The sequence below is a fragment of the Carassius auratus genome, chromosome 7 (genome assembly GCF_003368295.1).
Source record: "Carassius auratus strain Wakin chromosome 7, ASM336829v1, whole genome shotgun sequence".
Taxonomy (NCBI): domain Eukaryota; kingdom Metazoa; phylum Chordata; class Actinopteri; order Cypriniformes; family Cyprinidae; genus Carassius; species Carassius auratus.
The window spans coordinates 6,299,708-6,320,714 of NC_039249.1; the positions used below are offsets into that span (position 1 = coordinate 6,299,708).

General features: G+C 35.3%; 1 protein-coding gene across 1 annotated transcript; it reads right to left on the bottom strand.

Annotated features, from left to right (window-relative positions):
• Positions 1-10,604: 10,604 nt before the first annotated feature.
• LOC113105672 (5-formyltetrahydrofolate cyclo-ligase) lies at positions 10,605-20,638 on the bottom strand. The gene is made up of 3 exons (XM_026266896.1): positions 20,363-20,638; positions 18,818-19,082; positions 10,605-11,630 (listed from the first exon to the last, which is right to left on the bottom strand). Exons 1-3 carry the CDS (start codon positions 20,471-20,473, stop codon positions 11,404-11,406), a joined length of 603 nt encoding a protein of 200 aa, XP_026122681.1. The 5' UTR covers positions 20,474-20,638; the 3' UTR covers positions 10,605-11,403.
• Between the last annotated feature and the right edge of the window lie 369 nt (positions 20,639-21,007).

The following is a 21,007-nucleotide window of genomic DNA, read 5'->3' on the forward strand; positions in this document are numbered from 1 at the left end:
CATAAAAGAGGTCACTGTACTATAAAAACATCATGTATGTTTCAGAACTCAAAACTTTTTGTTAGTCAGCTTATACTGAATGCAGTCTGCCAAAACAACAGCTTGTGGAATGTTCTACTTTATGATGTAATAGTGTGGATAAGCACCGCCTCCTCAGCAGAAGATTGACTTCACTACCTATTTAGCTCCGCCCACTGATTCACACACACACACACACACACACACACACACACACAGTGTTTAAAAGAGAGGTGAACGTGTAGGTCTGCACAGCAACCAAACAATGAAGATGTCTTTGCATTGCCTTTCTTCTGATCACAACATTAAGAAAGAGTGGATTAACTTTATTTTCAACTCTGTCCTCTTATTCACTTAGTTTTACCGTGGATTCTTTTACATACGTGGCACAATTCAATGCACGATTTTCAGAAAGATTGAAACTAAAAGATGATGCTTTGCAACTATATTGGATCCGACCGTAATGTCGCAACGCACAAGTGTGTTTTTATTACGTGATCACTATTGCCTTGTCTCTTCTTTCAGATCGTTTGTTCGGAGTTATTTATGCGTTTTTAACCTAAAACACAGCAGCACACCTGTGAAGGACGTTGGCTGTCAAACATACACAACTAATAGCCAATCGCAGCAGACCATTTATCCCTGGCATGTTGGGGTAAGACAAACATAATATGTAGTAGGACTAGTGTAGTATAATTTGAATAGACTATGCACAACAACACATACACCCTGAATAAGAGTAAACAAGAGATTAGTCTGTTCGATCACTGGGGGCTGAGCACTTTTATCGTTGTTTTTCCTCAGCCCTTTGAGACAGGCTTGATGACTTTCAACAGCTCCTGTGCCTCACGCAGTAAACCCACACAATTTGCACACCTTCCCTTTTCTCATTGCTCTTCCTGTGAATTACTCGCGTGTCCCTCCGGAGCTGTCTGTTTCTGTCAAACACTCGCTCTCCCGCGTCCAAAGCTCCTGCCTCCACGACGAGCAGCGTGAAACGGAACGAGGAGATTTATCCTCAGACGTGGGTATTCGCTCCTCTCTCTTGAGTGGAAAGACAGCACATGCTGTAGATCGAGGAGTTCATTCACTATTATAAAATAGTGTAATGTTGGGCCTACATGTATGCCTACTCCCTTTACAGACACCTCACTTTAGTTCTTATCAAATTATATTTTTCATTTAAACTAGTTTATTTTTGCTATCATTATTTTGTTGCTCATACAGCTTTCCTACCGAACAACGTATCACGTGACAAATAAACAAACAACTCTGGACGTAAAAATAATCATTTCTGTCCCTCATAGATAATCTTTGGCTGCATTTAATGGTTTTCTAATTTTGGAATATGATCAAAGTTTGTGTATGTGCTATAATATAACTCCCCTCAAATCGGAAACAAGCTGATTCGATTGATGTTTAGTTCATTTTGCCGAATGAGAATCAAAGATCAAGGGAATTGATCCGATCCAATTCAGTTCAGTGGACCAGTTCATTTAGAAATTCATTTAAACAATTCCCTAACTTATTTCCGGTCGGTAGCCTATTTGAGCAATGTTCACAAACGAAGCTGATTCAAGCAGCCGCTGAAATAGGACTTAATAGGACTTAATAGGACTAAAAACTAAGCAAAATTTTGAATTTGATAAGTCTTTAATTTACATGAAATGTTAAACCAGCCTTTACATTTTGGCCAGATGGATGAAGCTGGAATCAAACGCAAGCTTGGATGATGAAATCAAACCAATTGTCAAAACAGCTTTACAGAAGAAACATCAATTCTTTGGACTTACAAGGTAAATTTAGCTTCAAACTAATAAAACAATAGGCCATCTGCAGCCGTTCCCTTCTCCTCTGGTCTCTGCTCCTGTGGAGAGGCTGGATCATTGTCCTGCTGTCCTGCCAAGACAGACTCCAGTGGATGCCAGCCTCAGACGGTGTGATTTCTGCCCATGAAGGCCTCACGCTAAGTGCTATGTAAGCTGTTGTGAGCTGCCCTCATCCTCTGGCACAGAGGAACCAGTTTCTGGGCTTCTGTGGAGCCACAGTGAGCGAGATCCATTTGCCAAGCCATTAAAGCATGAACGTGTAGAAGCAAGCCTTTAATCCTTCAAAGGACTCTGATACTGTTCCTTCTTTTAGTCTCGTATGATTGTCATTCATACCCAGAAAGCTGTGAAGTGATGTGCTGTTAATTTGATGTGCCATGAATATTCAGTGCTCAAATAGAATCTGTATAATTTATGTCAGGATTTAGGTGTTAGAACAAAGCCTGTGATCGTTTCGAATGTATGACCGCTGTGTAGAAATCAGAAAAACTCATGAAAAATTGCTTTCATTCATTGAAATAAAGCTAAAATAAAATGGAACAAACAGTAGATAATTATTTTAACAAATTTAATTTCATTAGATAAAATAAAATTACATTTATATATTTTTTATTTAACTTAAAAAGTTAGTTAATAATAATAAAAGTACTAAAACCTAAATAAAAATAACTTGATGTGAAATAAAAATATATAAAATAAAAATAATAATAATAATAACAATACAAAAGACAAAAGCTAAATTAAATTTCTAAAACTAATTCAAAATACGAATAAATGCTGTAGTAGTAAATAGATTATATAATATAGTATTATATAATACTAAAATAACACTGGCATTTCCTCATAATATGATGCCATTTTAAAACTTTTATTTTACTTATAAAAGCCCCTTATATGTAAAAATTTTTACTTTATATATTTTTGTTTGCACATCAGGATTATGCATCTAAGATAATTTAGTAAATATAATTAAATATTATCTAACATTTCTTCATGCCAGTTGTACCGTGTGTAATGGGTGCAATTCATACTAAAGATGAAACTTAAAAATAAGAATGATAAAAACCTATACAGCAAATACATTAATTTCATTCTGCTTCTAGACTTTTAAATTACAAAAAACACACAAGACTTAAATTCAATGCAATAATCGCCTAAAGTTGTTGTGACAGAAGATTCATGTTTTCAAAATGTGTCTTAGTCGTAGTGTTTTGAATGGTTTGTGGTCTTGTTTCGATGCATGAGCTGTTTATCTTGGCATCTAGCTGTTTTAATGACAAACAGAGAACTCATTTTACACATCATCCCTCAAACATCATGCCTCAGGTTGTCAGTGGACTCAACCCTTGTTCCTTCATGCATCTCTGTCCAGTTTTACTGCTGACATTCTGATTTATTTCTCTCAACACTGTTCATCACAGTCAATCAAACATTCATGAAGGAGAATTATTTCATCATGATAAATGTTGGTGAAAACCATGCAAGACAGGTCTATCAATCATTAGTTTCCCCCCAAAAAACATGATTTTAACCTTTGTTGTTGTTTTAGGATGGTAACCATTGTTCTTCTGTAATTAGTTTATTTAGAGTTCTGCAGAAATCCTAAATGTGAGTCTTGTAAGAGTTTAGTATCTGGTGGTATCCCTGTAAAGTTTTTGTAAATGCAAAAAAATCAGTATGACAAATTGCAGATATCCTGCTGGAATATTTGACAGATAAAAATCACAATACTTTTATTTTAAGAAGAAAAAAAAAGACAAACTATCATTGATGGCAGTTTAATAAAGCTAGCCTAGCCTAAAAAGTTAAAAAGCCTTGAAGTTTGAAAGTTGTAAAGGCCACGTGCTGCTTTTAATATTTCAAAATTGTATGACATAGAAGGGATACTTCACCTAAATATGATTCACTCATCCTCAAGTCACTGACTTTCGTTCAGAAGAATACAAGTCAGATTTATGTTAAATATTTCCTGGCTCTTCCAAGCGGTATAATGGCAGTGAATGGGGGTTGAGATTTTGAAGGCCAAAAAACTGCATCCATCCATCAAGTTTTAGATGGATAGATAGATGACAGATGTTGAAAAAAAAAACAGCATATGCTGTTTAAGTATGTTTTGAAGTATGGCAGTTGGTTTGAACTATTGGTGCTTATAGTTGGTCCTGAGGAGGAGCTAGTTGCTCAGGACCAGCTCATAACCATTTTATAACCAGCTTTAACCACCTCAAACCTGCTGCCATGCTTCAATATAGCTGATGGATGGATAGATAGATAACATAGCATTAGATGGAAGAGTGGATGGATCTATCTGTATATACAGTGCAGTGATCGAATTTTGGATGGATGGATGGATGTAAAGCACTATCTGTATGCATATATATATATATAAAGTGAAAGTGAAGTGACATTCAGCCAAGTATGGTGACCCATACTCAGAATTTGTGCTCTGCATTTAACCCATCCGAAGTGCACACACACAGAGCAGTGAACACACACACACACACACACACACACACACACACACACACTGTGAGCACACACCCGGAGCAGTGGGCAGCCATTTATGCTGCGGCGCCCGGGGAGCAGTTGGGGGTTCGATGCCTTGCTCAAGGGCACCTAAGTCGTGGTATTGAATGTGGAGAGAGAGCTGTATATATATATATATATATGTATATATTAGGGGTGTAACGATACGCGTATTCGTATTGAACCGTTCGGTACGAGGCTTTCGGTTCGGTACGCGGTACGCATTATGTACCGAACGGTTCGTTGGACTAATTAATTATATTTGCAAAATAAATAAAAAATTGTGAAATATAATGATATGCGTTCAACAAGGTAGCTCAATAACCCAAACGACGTAACAGGCAACGCCCCTGACACCCCCGAAGAAAAAAAAAACACCAACTTTATATGTTATATAGTCTACTCAGTCAGGCGCTCGCTCACTCAGTACGCGCTGAAGGCTCGTTGCAAAATGGCCAATGCGTTTAACAGACCAGAAATATAAGATCCTACAATAACCAACAGGTCTGGTGTTTGGGTGCACTTTACCAATCGATCGGGGCATCCGAGCAAGCACGGAAATCAAAATGGACTAGTACTGTACTGTATCGGAATTTCCTGAGCAGTACGATACAATTAACAGGCCTGCACGTTATTAGATAGAACAACTGTTATAAATAGAACGTATGCACGGGCAGTTTTGAAAACTCCACCTACTTTGCTCTTGGCATAGTGCAGCCCAAATCGCGTTGTATCTGAAGGGCAACGCTGAGCCCAGGGTCCAGCGCCGCGCGTACTGAGTGAGCGAGCGCGCTCTGTAGTGGAAAACGCAGGTTTTAAGAATATGCTTAATGTAACTGAGCCCCGTTACAATATTCCTTCACGAGCTCATTTCAGCCAGACCGTAATTCCTGCTTTGTGCCAAAAACAAAAGCCCTATAGAGAACCAATTTAGTAAAAACACACTCAATATAAAGAGTTATAGAGTTCCATATAAAAAGTTACATCTTTGTATTTGTTCATAACTACTACAACAATAATATAAAATTTTCATTTTTTTTTATAAGGAAATGTTTTTGTTTTATACAGTATGCTACTAAGAAAACACCATAGAAGATGGGTAAAGAATAGCTCCATCATTGTTCAATGTAAAAAAAACATACTTTGTTAGTTTTAATAAATATATTTTTTTTAAATCAAGGAAATGTATCTGCCAATTTTTTCTTTTTGCTGTATCTAAAACGTACCGAACCGTACCGAACCGAACCGAGACACCAGTGACTCGTATCGAACCGAACCGTGAATTTTGTGAACCGTTACACCCCTAGTATATATATATATATATATATATATATATATATATATATATATATATATATATATATATATATATATGTATACATATGTATATATGTATATATATATATATGTATATATATGTATGTATATATATGTATATATATGTATATATATATATATATGTATATATATGTATACTATATATATATATGTATATATATATATATATATATATATATATATATATATGGATGGATAGACTTCATATAATGACAGAAGGTTGGATGGATCTCTGTATAGACTGATTCGTTCACGCTATTATTGTGTGGCTGATCAAACTCCAGATGTGAACTTCTGGTTGCTCGGTACGTTCTGCATCATCCAGCTTCACCTGTCAAAGCATGAATCTCATCCAGCGAGCGTCTTCATTTCACCTTATTAATTTCTTATAATGAGCTGGTGACCGTGCTGTGAGCTGGCATTCCCTCTGATTGATTTTTTTCCCTCCAATGAATCATTCTTTGGAACCTACTGGTTTTGATTAAGCAGGAGGCAGTTTGAGAAGATAAATGCAGCACTGGGCGAGGAAACCTTCTGCTGTAATGAAAGCGTCCTTATATATCGGGGCAAAGAGCAGCTTTATTTTAATCATCACGTCTACTGGGATTTCTCTGCAAATGGCAGACATTCAAAATAAGAAAGTATTACGCAAACACAAAGGGTTTCGCTATTTCTGTCCCTTCCTGACCAGTTAGCCATAAGGTCAATGCTGAATTCAGCTGTTTTTTTCTGCTTTGAGCAGTCTGAGGCCTCATCTATAGATGTGAATATATGAATGTACAACAATGTACAAGGGACCCATGACTCTTTTTTTAATGAATGCTCCAAGTTTTGTGCATGATTCATAACAGCATGCCATAATAAATGATGAAATGCATGGAATTTAAAATCTAATGCACATGTATTTTAAAGACACTCTATGAATGCCCTTTTCAAATGCACTTTCTTGTCTATCGAATGGAAGATTGAATAGAGTTTAAAACATTTGTTACATGCTATTGCATATACCTTTTAAAATGTTGATCAAGGCTGATCAAAATACAGTTATATTGTGAAATATCATCACAAATTAACTGTTAAATGTATTTTAAAATGTAATTTAACCCTGTGATGCAATGCTGAATTTTCAGCATCAGTGCAGTCTTCAGGGACACACAATGCTTCAGAAATCAATCTAATATACTGATTTGCTGCTCAAGAAACATTGAAAAGAGTTGTGCTGCTTCATATTTTATATGCATCCTTGCTGAATAGAACTTTCAATTTCTTTCTACAAAATCATACCCCAAACTTTATCATATATTATTTTATGAATATGGCCTATGTCTTTGGTCGAGACACATAGGCTACCTGAAAGAAAAAGAAGCAGACAGAAAATTGAGTTTGTTTTTGAAACACAAAAAAATAGATTTTACAGGAAGCAGAATCAGTGTGCACGCACTTAGCTCTGTTTTATGAATTCACTGAGAACAGAACAAGAGTCATTTATGTAAGTGCCCCCCTTGATTTCCTCACATTTCTACCTCTTTCATCATCTGAAAAGGACAAAATCAGGCACAATAATGCTTGTTCCTGTAGTCATCATGCAGAACTGCTCTGTAGTATTGCATTTATCTTGTGCTTTGTTCTTTACTGCTGCGTCTGATTCCACTGTATTGATTAAACTAAGAAGGGCTCGTCTACATTACAGTGTCTAATAGCTATTATAACCTCTCATCTTCCCTCAGTAGTACAGGTGTTGGGAGTGTTTGCTTTCCACCTCATTCTCCCTCTCACGACTCTCCTGAAATGATTTTATAGAAGCACAATCAAAATGTAGATTTATAATGAATGAAATGCCACAAGCCAAAACTGTATTCAGCTGAACTTAAAGCAAATGTTTTTTTTTCTTTAAATATCAAAATAATTCTACTCTGACTTATGAAGCGAATGGCATCTGTTTCTTTCCAAAAGCAAGACACAGTGTCTTTTTTCAAATAAGTAACTCCAGCTTTGTTTTTCCATGATCTTGACTGACAGCTCTTCTGTCCCCATGCTGAGAGAAATCTGGAATAAGTGCAGAGGTGTTGTGCGCACGGTGTGAACATGTAATTCTAGACTAAATGTGCGTATTTATTTACTCATCTCACTTGCACAAAAACAGATTCAGTATTTCTCAAAATGAATAAAAACTGTGAAAAGAAAACTTGGAATATAACGCAAACCTGCAATAATTGAATGCAACAAAAAAAATCCTTTATTTATTTCCTTCAGCCTGAGGCTTATTCATCTTACTTTTGGTGTAAAAGGGCTTTTGCCAAAAATAGAATGTTTTTATATTAAAAACAAACAAGCAAGCCCATCAGATGAGGAAAAGTAACATTGCACAGTACTTTCCAAAAAAGGAACAAAGTAAAAAAAAAAAAAAAAAATTACTTGCTTTGTCATGGAGAAACGATATTGTAATGCATTAAACTTTTAAGGGTAACTTTCCCCAAAACTGCAGAGACAGCACACACAAATGATTATAGATGGAAGAAAGTGCAATAAGGCAGATTAAGTAACACTTTGTAAATTAATAGCCAATGACCAGATGCTAAAATCATTGTCATTGCAGATTATATTAGAAGCTCTGGAAACATTGAAATATAAGCTTTTTAGCACTATTTGAACATAAACAACATTCATGGGGTGGTTTATGTAAGATTTTGATGCTGATTTGAAGTGTATAAATATTTTTTTTTTTTACTACTATACTAATTACATCAGTGTAGGGGGCTCCAAAGTCACAAAAGTACATATGGTTTCTAAATTCTGTGATTATTTAATTAATTTCATGCCTGTCATTTCAAATATGTACAGCTACTGTCTGTTATTTCTTTCCATAGAACAGAAAAAAAGGTTAATTTGAAGAATCTTAACACAAAAACAAAGTTCCATAAAAATAGACAATCAGACTATAGAAATGGAAGGGGGGGGGGTAGAATTGCTCATTATCTCAATGCTTCTGCTGCTTAATGAGGTAATAAAGGATGTCAAATGCAGTTTCTCACAAATTTTATCTAAATGCAAGTTCACTCAATTTCTTTTTTTTTTATAAAAGTTTGCCCCCATTTTTTATTAGCTGAACTCAAAGATCGAAGACTTTTTCTATGTACACAAAAGGCCTATTTCTCTCAAATATTGTTCACAAATGTGTCTAAATCTGTGTTAGTGAGCACTTCTCCTTTGCCGAAATAATCCATCCATCTCACAAGTGTGGCATATCAAGATGCATATATTTTTTCCGTGAATTGAATGTACATTTTTCTACCATAAGCCATCTTTGTTTGAGGGAAGATGTGTTAAATGAGTCCAGAGAATTTGGTAGTACATTCAACCGGCCTCACAACCGCAGACCACGTGTAACCACACTAGCCCAGGACCTCCACATCCAGCATCATTCTCCAAGATAATCTTAGATCAGCCAGCTGGACAGCTTCTGCAACAATCGGTTTGCATAACCAAAAATTTCTGCACAAAGTTTCAGAAACCATCTCAAGGAAGCTCCTCCGCTAAATGCTTGTCGTCCTCATCGGGGTCTCGACCTGACTGTAGTTCGTCGTCGCAACCGACTTGAGTGGGCAAATGCTCACATTCGATGGCATCTGGCTCTTTATAGAGGTGTTCTCTTCACAGATGAATCCTGGTTTTCACTGTACGGGGCAGATGGCAGACAGCGTGTATGGTGTCGTGTGGGTGAGCGGTTTGCTGATGTCAACATTGTGGATTGAGTGGTGGTGGGGTTATGGTATGGGCAGGTGTATATTATGGACAACAAAAACAGGTTCATTTTATTGATGGCATTTTGAATGCACAGAGATACCGTCACGAGATCCTGAGGCTCATTGTTGTGCCAATCATCCACGACCATCACCTCATCCTGCAGCATGATAATGCACAGCTTCATGTTGCAAGAATCTGTATACAACTCTGGACATGTCACCCATTGAGCGTGTTTGGGATTCTCTGGATCTGTGTATACGACGGCATGTTCCAGTTCCTGCCAATATCCAACAACTACGCACAGCCATTGAAGAGGAGTGGACCAACATTCCACAGGCCACAATCAACAACCTGATCAACTCTGTGTGAAGGTGATGTGTTGCACTGTGAGGAAAATGGTGGTCCCACTAGATACTGACTGGTTTTCGGACCCCCCAACACAGTAAAACTGCATATTTTATAGTGGCCTTTTATTGTGGCCAGCCTAAGGCACACCTGTGCAATAATCATGCTGTCTAATCAGTATCTTGATATGCCACACCTGTGAGGTGGATGGATTATCTCGCAGAGGAGATGTGCTCACTGACACAGATTTAGAAGAGATTTGTGAACAATATTTGAGAGAAATAAACCTTTTGTGTACATAGAAAAAGTCTTCGATCTTTTGAGTTCAGCTTATGAAAAATGGGGGCAAAAACAAAAGTGTTGCTTTTTAATTTTGTTCAGTGTAAGAATAGACGAAAGACTTTTATTTAAAAGAGTATAGTATGCAGTAATGCAGTGCAATGGCTTTTTTTTCAGTTGTTAAATGCTAAGTTTTCAGTTGTCGACACATTTAAAGCAGAGTAGTGTTAAAAACATTGATCCAGGATTCATTGACGAATATACAATTCTGAAGAACAGCATTTATTTACAATAGAAACCTTTTGTAACATTGTGTTTAACAGTTACTTCTGATCAATTTACTGTGTCATTGCCAAAATAAAATATTATAAAAGTATTCAGTAGGCACATTTTTTGTTTACACTTGTATATTATGAATAAAACTAACTATTAATAGTGTTTAAATATGAGGATAAGCCTATAATATAATATTTCAAGTTGAAGGATTTCAGTATATGATACATCAAGAGAAATCAAGGAGCTATCAGGTACAGAAGATCTTTTTGAAGCAATCTTTATTCTTTACCCAAAATGCAAATTGTCATTATTCGTTCACTCCCATGTAATTTCCATCCTGCATATGTACATTTTCTGTGGAACACAGATTTCAAACTCCAAAAAAGACAAAGAAAACAACAAGAAAAAGTGCCGCAAATGTCTTCTGAATCCTGTCTGAGGAACATGCTAAAATTAAAGTTAATACTGATAGCTTTCTCTCAAAATTAAAATAACTAGTTTGAAAACAGTCACTGTAATTTTAGCACATGCTGTAACCAAACATGGGCACACCAAATCAGAAATATGTAGTGAAGAACATTTCAGAGCTTCAGTGGAGGAGTTTTCATTCAATAATGACTTTTCGTTATTCAGTCTGTTCCTCAAACCAACGGACTATGAATATAGTGCAAAAGTAATAGAGAGCACTTTAATGGTGACAGTGAATTAGGATTAACCATATGAAGATTAAAAAAAAAAATCCCCTTGTTTCATAGAAAAACAACGACATTTAATACAGCACGAGTGACTAAAAAAAGGCCACATTTCCGTTTTTGAGTGAACTGTTCCTTTAATGTCAGGACAGACTGCATATTTAGCCTTTTGGTAATTCTTATGCTGATACAGAAGCTCTTCTCTGAAAGAAGTCCCCAGACATTATTTGATTCGAGAATATGGATTGCATCCAAAGAGATTTAATGCATTTTATTCAGAAACGGGATCAATGTCGCAGGAATCATTTGAATTCAAAAGACTCTGAGCAGCGCTGAAATCAAGGTCTGACTGATGCAGTTCATTCCTCGTCTTCATAGAGGACTTCATCAATAAGAATATCATGTTCCCCCACTGGGACCTCAGCACACAGCTGCTCTTTGAAAGCCAAGGCGATGGTGTACGGCTTTCCCTTTGGGTGCGTCCTACAGCGCTCCAGATACGTGTCGTAGAAACCCTTTCCTCTGCCAAGCCGATTCCCCTTCTTATCAAATCCCAAACCAGGCATGAGGATAAGATCTAGTCCTCCTGTAACAAAATTAGAAAGGAGAGACAGTAATTAAATAAGATTATGTAGATTATGCAGATTTGCTTTTGGAGCTCAATTTACTCCATTGCAGCACAATACAGTGAATTTTCAGGAAATTTCCCTTGCAGGGAAGCCAAACATGCTCCGAAATGAAACCCCACTGAGTGGATTTCAGGCAATAGACTGTCATTTAAGAGCTAGAAACATAAAGCATCTATGTGCTTACAAAAAAGTTACGTGTCTTTTATAGAAGAACATGGACTTTCTGTTCATTTGCAAATATATTCAGGCTATTTATAATGGGAAATATGTATCATGCATGCTTTTTAATTGATGGATATAATCAATGAATGTCTATTTTGAAATGACAGTAGCTTTTTGCAGATGATAGCTGCAGACATGTAAAGCAATGACTAACTAATTAGTGGCTAATTATAAGTATTACACAGAATAGGTTTGATGGTTAGCTGATTAACACAAGAATGTGGCAGTAAATATACTGCAAAAGTATGCTGAAACTAATATATTTTTATGAGAAGCAAACAATTATTCTAAAAAAATTTAGAGGATGAGAGAATCTTAGAGGAAGAACATAGCTTGTTTTGCAGTTTATAGCTAAGCCACTTTTTATTTCTGAAATTTCACGTTTAATTCAATGTGTCATTTCTTCATATGCATTTGTGAAATTTACTTACAGTTTCTGAGCAATTTCTAGAATATTTTTTGAAATGTGAAAAGAACAAAAAAATCAAGGTCCAAGATGTTTAGTGCAATGGTGCACTTGTGAATAGATTTTCGTTCATGCAGCCAACAAACAACATAAGAGAGACAAATGAGTGAAAGAAAAATGGTTCTTATGGCATAGCTGAGAATAACCTTTTAAGCACCTTTATTTACAAGAGTTTAGCCAACAAACACTTTAAGTTCACAATTTGGGATACAAGAGACATGAGCAGAACACACTTCTAGGTAGACTGTTGGTAAAACTTTTGGTTGAAATGCAAGCACCAATTTCTGTGCTTCTCATCCGTAAATCCATTAGTATGTAAACTATCACAATTGCATTCAGCTATTTATGTACAAAAGGATTTGCTTTCTGATGAAAAGAAACAAACACTACATATAGGGCTGGGCGATATCTAAAAAAAAAATATCTCGATATTGTCAAAATTTTTACGATATTCGATATATATCTCGATATGTTTGCATTTGCATTTAAATAATAAAAAAACATGATTTTCTTTTGCCCATAAAAAAAAAAATATATATTTAGATTAAACTGCTAATTTAAGCAGTTAAAAAAATCTAGACCAAGAGATCACTTACTGCTTTTTATTAAATGAATACATGTAGGCCTATATGTAACTGAAGCAGTGCAAATTAAGTACAGAAAGTGCATTCTGTCAACTTTTTAGTGCATGCAATTCACAATTTAAACTATGCAGCTGGGATAAGTATTTTATTTTTATTTTTTAAAAAAGTTTTTAAGCTAAGAACACAAGTCTGTCAACTGTCTGCGGTTTTAAGAGAAGCTCTGTGGCATGAAACTATGTTCCTACTGACATTAAAAACCCTCTTAGATGAGGAGCTAGTTGCTGAAGCACATAGCTATTTCTTATATATAAATATATATAAATTAATACCAAAGACTTTTGCATTCTCTCTGTCTATATTATGGAAACTGGTAAACATATCAGTGAAATTCCCCAATAGTAATTCCAAATGGCCATAGCCTATGTTTCTCTATTCAAACATCAGCGGTCGAGTACGTGCATTTATTTTGCGATCACAAATGCAAACAATACAGTTGAGATCTCACGACAGAACACAGACCGGCTGAACGACGCTTTCATTAGATCGCTCAATTCCAGCTTGTTAGTGTTTTCCAGGGGGCAAGGAACTCGACCGGAAGTTGAAGTCGGGTGGGGGCTGCCATCTTTTAGCAGAACTTCACTTGCGTTAGCATTCCCATTGACTCCCATTCATTTTGGCGTCACTTTGACAGCGAATAACTTTACATCTGAGGCGTTTAAAGACTCCATTTGTCCATTATTTATTTCTAAAGATACACGACAATGTATAAAGGGCTCCATTACCTTCTGTGTTACATTATGGCCCCGTATAAACAGTTTTTGTAAAAAATAGGCTAACGATTGCGTCATAACCACTCGTCTCTCTGTCGCATCACCGTACAGACAGGAGGAGAAGCTCGCAGGCAATTAACTTAATATGGCGCACTGGCGTTACATTTTAAAATACTATACAAAATAATTAATCAGAATACTTACTCCTGCTCACTCACGCCAAAGAACTCCCCGCTCAAGCTCGCCGTCTCTGCAAGATTAACGATGGCAGTTTGCACGCACAGCCACTTAGATTTACATCTGTCAGACAGGTTGCTGACGTCGTCAAGCTTCGTTTGAGTCTGCGCGTCAGAAACGGAAGTGCTAAAAAACGCTAAAAATGGGCTTCACTTGTCTCAATTGAGTTCCAATGGGGTCGCTGTGTCCATTTATTTTACTGTCTATGGTGTTTTCAGATTATCGTCGGCGGCTCTTCCGCAATGAGGATGAGCATGTGCGAATGGTTGCCAGATTGCAACACCGGGCAGAAAATGTATCCTTGTAACAGTGGAGCTCTGATTCTGAGATTTAAACTCTTGTTATCTGGCAACCGCTATCATTAAACTCTCGTAGTAGAGGGGCGTAGAGCAGTCAGCAGTTACAGGTTTCTTTTTTGGACATTCGGCGCGTTCTTTTGGGAAAGTATGCTTGAATTTGAAATATTCGATATTCCCGATATATATTCAAATTTTACATCGTCATCAAAATTATTCCGATACTATCGCTAATATTCGATATATCGCCCAGCCCTAACTACATATTAAATTCACAAATTAACTTTTAAGCTATACATAAATTGTTACAGTTTACAAACCAACAGATTTACATTCCGCTGTTGTAGCCAACAAACACTCTACATTCCTAATGAGTCTGCTGGGTCTCATTCATGAAAAAATTATTTCTGTAAAAGCATTTGTACGCAAATTGTATTTCAACTTATGCACAAATGGATTGCTTAAACCCATTGCTTATAAAGGCCTTACAAGTTTGCCGATTTTGAAAACGAAGTGGCGAGACAGTCTGATTTATTGGTTTTCATGAAATCTGTGTTGCAAGTCTGAATTTTAAACACAAGCAAAGTCATTAAATATTGATTTCAATGGTGTGAACGTCTCACAATCACAGCCTGTTCCTGCACCACTTGTTCAATATTTTACTGTCGCCTCTGTTCTAATAAGCCTGTCCTCAACATTCATTAATAATGCATCAACACAGAACAAGATTATTACATACACATTTTTCAACATGACACGACTGTGTTGGGAAATCATAAGGAGTAGTGGTTGTAGTGCACCACTGTATACTTCAAAATATCCTTTTGTTATTAATGAGTCTGAACCAATCAGATCACCTCTTCATCATCATTTCTGCAGAACACTTTTATCAGGCTTTCAGACCGAATCTTAGCAGCATCTGGGGCTGTCCAAGATCTCAAATCATCATTTTGTCCCCAAATTGCTCAAGGTTTCGATCTGAAAGTGTGTCAGCCCTTTGCAGGATTTCAAAATATATCTTCTCCCGTCTCATCTCTTCATCTCATCTTTTTATCTGCCGATCCCAGTTCAGTCCTCTGGTGTAAAAGGTGAAGCAAAAAAGATTTTGAAGAATCACAGGCTTGTGCCGATGGGGATTCCTCAGATTTTTTTGTTACTAGATGAAAAGCACACTTTTATGATTGCTTTCATTTTTTCAATGACAAACCCTCAGTCATATAATGCTGCTAAAATGTGAAAAGAGGGGGACAAACTGAGATATTTCTACTGTTTTATTAATTAATTTATATATATAAATAATTGAAAAATAAATGAATTATAGTTTCCACAAAACTATGAAGCGGCACAACGGTTATCAATATATATTGCTAATAATCAGAAATGTTTCTTGAGCAGCAAATCAGCATATTAGAATTAGTTCTGAAGGATCTTGTGACCCTGAGGACTGGAGTATTGATGCTGAAAATTCAGCTTTGATCACAGGAATAAATGTCATTTTAAAACATTTTCACAAACAAAACAGTTGTTTTCAAATAAATGCAGCTTTGATGGGCATAAAAGATTACTTAAAGGATTTTTAAAAAAAAAATCATTTTCAATTCACTAAAACAGCTGTATTTGTCAGAGACTCATTTCATGTATGGTTAGGCATATACACTTCTAACAGCTGCATCTATGAGACGTTTTTCATACTGCAGCCGGAGATATGAGTTTTTCCATCCAGCCGGCACAGTTCATTAAGTCCAAATGTTTGTTGGAATCATATAAAACTTGTTGATTTACAAGCGGCATGGTTTGACCTTAAAGGAAGACAGTGAGGAATGGAGTGTTATTGCAGGATTAAATGCTATCGGAGCACCTCAATCAGACACAGATAGGCAATGAAGTTCACTTCGCTGGATTCAAACCATTCAGTCTTGCTAGCACTTAGTGTCACAGTGATGTACTGCCTATACGAGCACGCAAAGATTGTCCCTCCTTCAAACACACACACACACACCTGACAATTTCATCTAATGTTCTTCTTTCTGTTGGCAACAGATGCTAAAGTGAAGTCAATGTCCATTTTACTTCTACAATCAAAATATCAACCAAAATGACCATAATAACCTAAAACAATATCTAAATAGCTATTATAAAATTAATATTATATCAGGGTTATCATCATTAACTGGAACAAACTATTAAAAATAAATAAATTAAAATAAATTAAAAGCTTAGTTTATGTCGAAGTACTAAATGAACTAAAACTAATTGATTAAAATGAATAAATAGTAAATAGACCTTTTAAAAAAGTTAAAACTAAACAAATACAAATTGATAAATATTATAGACATTTTTTTTTACAAATAAACAACATAACTAAAAACCAAGTAAAATTCAGTGAAAACAGAAAAAAAAATCGAAATCATAGTATTTATATTATTTACAATATATTTAATTATAATGGTGTATCAGTGATACTAAACTAACACCTAGTATATTATAACTAAAACTAATAAACAGAAAATAAAAATAAGTTAATAAATACCATTAAGCCATTTAAAAACGAAAACTTAAAAGACCTTGAGAAAATTAAAGTAAAAACAGAAAAATTCAAATTTAATCAAACTATATCAATGACACTGAAATAACTATAAGTAAAAAAAACTAAAACTATAATAAGCTAAAACTAATAAATAAAAATGACAAAAAATACTATGAAAATAAAATACAAATTAAAATTCACAATCATAATTATAATCTAATTCATATCAATAATACTAAAATAAGTATTACTGTATATAAAGTATAGTTGTTTCAGAGGTGAAACAAATTATAACATTAATGTTAGCTTTAAAATACCAACATTTTAAATGCTGCGTGCACTGAATCATCTACAAAAAGACCATAAATCAGAAAGCATATAAACTTAGAAATGTTTGTTTCATGTTGTCTTTAAAGGCAAGAGAAAGCTGCAGGACGTCCTGAGCTCAAGGTGACGGTTTAACTCTGCGGGAACAAACTGCACAAAAACAGCCCCCTTCCCCTCTCACACCGGGACAGTTGAGCACGATTACACCCCTCCTCAGGTGTGGTTCTCTTCCCTCTCTCTAATGCACATATACACAAACACCCCATCAAATCTGGGGCTAAAACTCACAGACTTTAATCTCCGAGTTATTACTTTCCTCCACAGGGGTCTGGCGTCCTGTAACACCTGCCTAGTTTATATTCTCCACCACACGGCTGATTTCTTTCCTATCTGCTTTAGAAAACAAGGCATTCTGCTAGAATGTGGGGTTTACTTCAGCTTTAATTAGCCCCATGATAAATGATAGAGATTAGGTAAACTGTATAGATAGTAAATTAGGATGATTAGATGAAAAGCACATCTTTGATATCCATAAACAGCCCACAGTCACAAAACCCATAAATACTAGCAGTATGCAAGCAATGCCATGATTTATGAGTCATAATTCACTTACTGCAAATTAATGTGGGGGGAAAACATTAAATATGACGGTAAATTCATGACTCAGGCAGTATAACACAATCTACTGCATGAGTCTAACAGTTACTAAATTACACAATAATGAAGAAATAATAGAAAAAAAATAGCCCCTGCTAATGCATGGTTTTCTTTTTATTTATTGGAGTTATTGGAAATTATTATTGCACAGTAACACATAAAACACCTCCAACCTCTGACTTGCTTCTGTTGACACCTACTTTTACTGTAAGTGAACATGAAGCCAAATGTAACTGTGGGATGAGAGCACCCTCTAATGGTACAATATTTTCTTTTACCCTTAATACCTGCTCTTCTCACATTATAAAAGTAATAATTATAATTAATATATTATTATTATTCATTGTATTAGCTAAGAACTCTGTGAATATGTGTAGCAGAATTTATTTAGTATATTTTGTAACAAGTAAATGGTCTTATGGAATGATTTCTCCTCCTCTGTGATTTTTCAATGCTGTGATTGCAATGCTTTTTTTTTTTTTTGTAAAGCTTGTTGGAAATTGTGTGATTATAAATCAATATGACTATAATAATTAATAATAATATTTTTTATATTAAACTAAAATCTAGTATTTAAGATTTTCTTTTTTTTTCTTTTTTACACAATTCAACTTTTTTATTGTTTCTTATTACTTTTGCAATAACCGCAAAACCTACTATTTACGAAACACTACAATTTAATTTTAAAGTGTAAAATTACAATATAAATATATTTATAGCTGACTGACTTTCTGACTGACCTCTGTTCAAGTGGATCTGAGACAAACACCAGATCATGAGCTACTCGCATGTAAATGATTTACTCTGAATCTTGCAGCTTATACTGAAGCTGCAGCCTCTGTGATTTGATAAGCCATAATGTGCGAAATTTTATTTGATTTTTTTGATACTATAACACTAGACAACAACCCCACGATATATGGTTAAATATGCAACACTCAGCTGTATTTCAATTGCTTTTTTAACATGTACTTTATTAATATTTATTTGACCTGTAATCTAAAAAAAAAAAAAAAGAGAAAGATTTGTCAGAGGGTAGTGTCTAGTGTCTATATCACCTGTGGCCAGGGCTTCCTCTCTGTCGCAGTCGTCGTCTGCTGGCTGCTGGATGTTCCAGGACGTGAGGGGCAGCATCTTCACCTCCTCCATGTCTCGCAGTCGTAACATGTCCATATGACTGCTCTGGGTGAAGTATCTGGGAATGAAGCAGGCTTTACCCCTCTTGAAGATGTCCTGCAGGATGTCATGTGTGCGCACCTCGTCATGCATGTTCAGGAAGACAGCGACACGCTGGCTGGACAGGTATTTGGGATGCCTGAACAACTAGGCATAAGTTTAGATGGTCATTAATAAACACTGATTATATTGTTCATAGTTTATTTGTAACATGATTAACATAAACTGCAAGAATTACGATTACGCAGTCGAATATTGGTTAATCTAGGATATGCAATTACGTGTTGGCATTAACATATAATTAATGTAATAAACAAAAACACCTCAATATGAAACAAGTATATTGGTATTTTCTTAGCAGATTAGGAGTCAAAACAACCAAAGCACTTTCCAAACACCTGCGATTGCTAACCGTTTTGGGATTAAGAGCATGAACATTCACAAATGAGGGTCAATGATCTCTAAAGCAGGGCTTTCAATCTTTTATATGCCATAGATTGATACATATTATCATAATCATATAGGGGATACCCATCCTTAAATTTCAGAGTAATCTATATAGTTTCTTGTATAAAGACAGTTTATACTCTAAAAAATAATAATACAAATCTGTAACTTATTTTAAATGGCAAATATTTATTTTGTATTATAGCATTTCTTCCCCCTACTCGTTGCTGTACTGTTAATATAATATTATTTATCTGTTGAGTTATTTAAATATCACTTTATCTTTTTATTTATGTCAATATTAATTGTTTTTTTTTTATATTTAAATAAATTTGTACACTGTTTTTCCTGTTTTTATTGTTGCATTAGATTTTTTTCCAACCCTCTACTGGACTGTTGCATGTAATGTATTATAATTATATATTAAGTACCTGTTGACTTAAATATACATTTTATTTATCCACTTCTATTTTTATTATTTGCTTATTTTAATACTGTTTTTGGTTAACAGAAAAGATTCTTTCTTTTTATATAAAAAATATTTTTAAAAAAATGTGCAAATAGAGAATCTGAAATTAACAAAAATAAAGGTTTGTCATACAAAATACATTTAAATAAATGTATTTTTTTATATATTAATAAACCATTCTAAATAATAAACGTAAATGTATTTGGGCATATTTTCTGTGATGCAACAAAAACCACGTATTAAGTGGTTAAGAAATGATCTCTGTACCTTGAGACCACAAAATCAAAGACAATTTTAATGCGGGTTGCTAGGTTAACGTTACTGAACTAACGTCACGTGCGCAGCTCAATATTTTTGGTTCTATGGGTTCTTCTTTAAGTAAATAGAACGTTAGTTTCCTCCTGATCATTTTCATAAGCTCTTTACTCAGACATTATATGTATGCAATTATAATCTAACTGCTGTCCCATGTTTCAAGGCCAGTGAACTCGTTCCTCTCAGTGACATTTACCTTTTGAGAGACAACTCGAGACTGTCTCAGTTTCTCCTGATCACTCACTGCCGCCACTCGACCCTTGATTTCTCTTCTCAAAGCTTGTTTTGCTGCACGCAGAGCTGCCATAATGAATCCGCGCGCCACAAACCCAGTCAGACTGCAAACAAACACGTAAAATCAGTGACCGCTATGATCATCGCAGAAGCTCAGTTAATGATCAACTCGTGAGAAAGTGATAACAAAACATCAGTGTAGTCTGAACGTGTGCGAGTGATTAGAACACGATAGATTAGTTGTCCTGAGTGGGCGGGGCTAGTTTAAAATGGATTAGTCGTCCTGTGTGGGCGGAGTCAGTTTTACGTGCCCTTTGAGGAAAGGTAAACATTCCAGGGAATAGCCTTAAAGGGACAGTCTTTTGAAAACTTGATTTGATTTCTTTTGAAAACTCGATTGACACTTTTTATTCCGTGGGACGGAATATTTTTTGAGTTGCCCTCATTTTAGTAACCTATTAAACATAAAAACCTATTATTTGAACTATTGTTACACTGAAAGACTAGATTTTGTGATTGTTTTTTATTGGTGAGACAACAATAAAAAACGAGTAAGAAGAACGACTAGAATTTAACAAACAAAATGTAATAGTAAAAGTGTTAAATT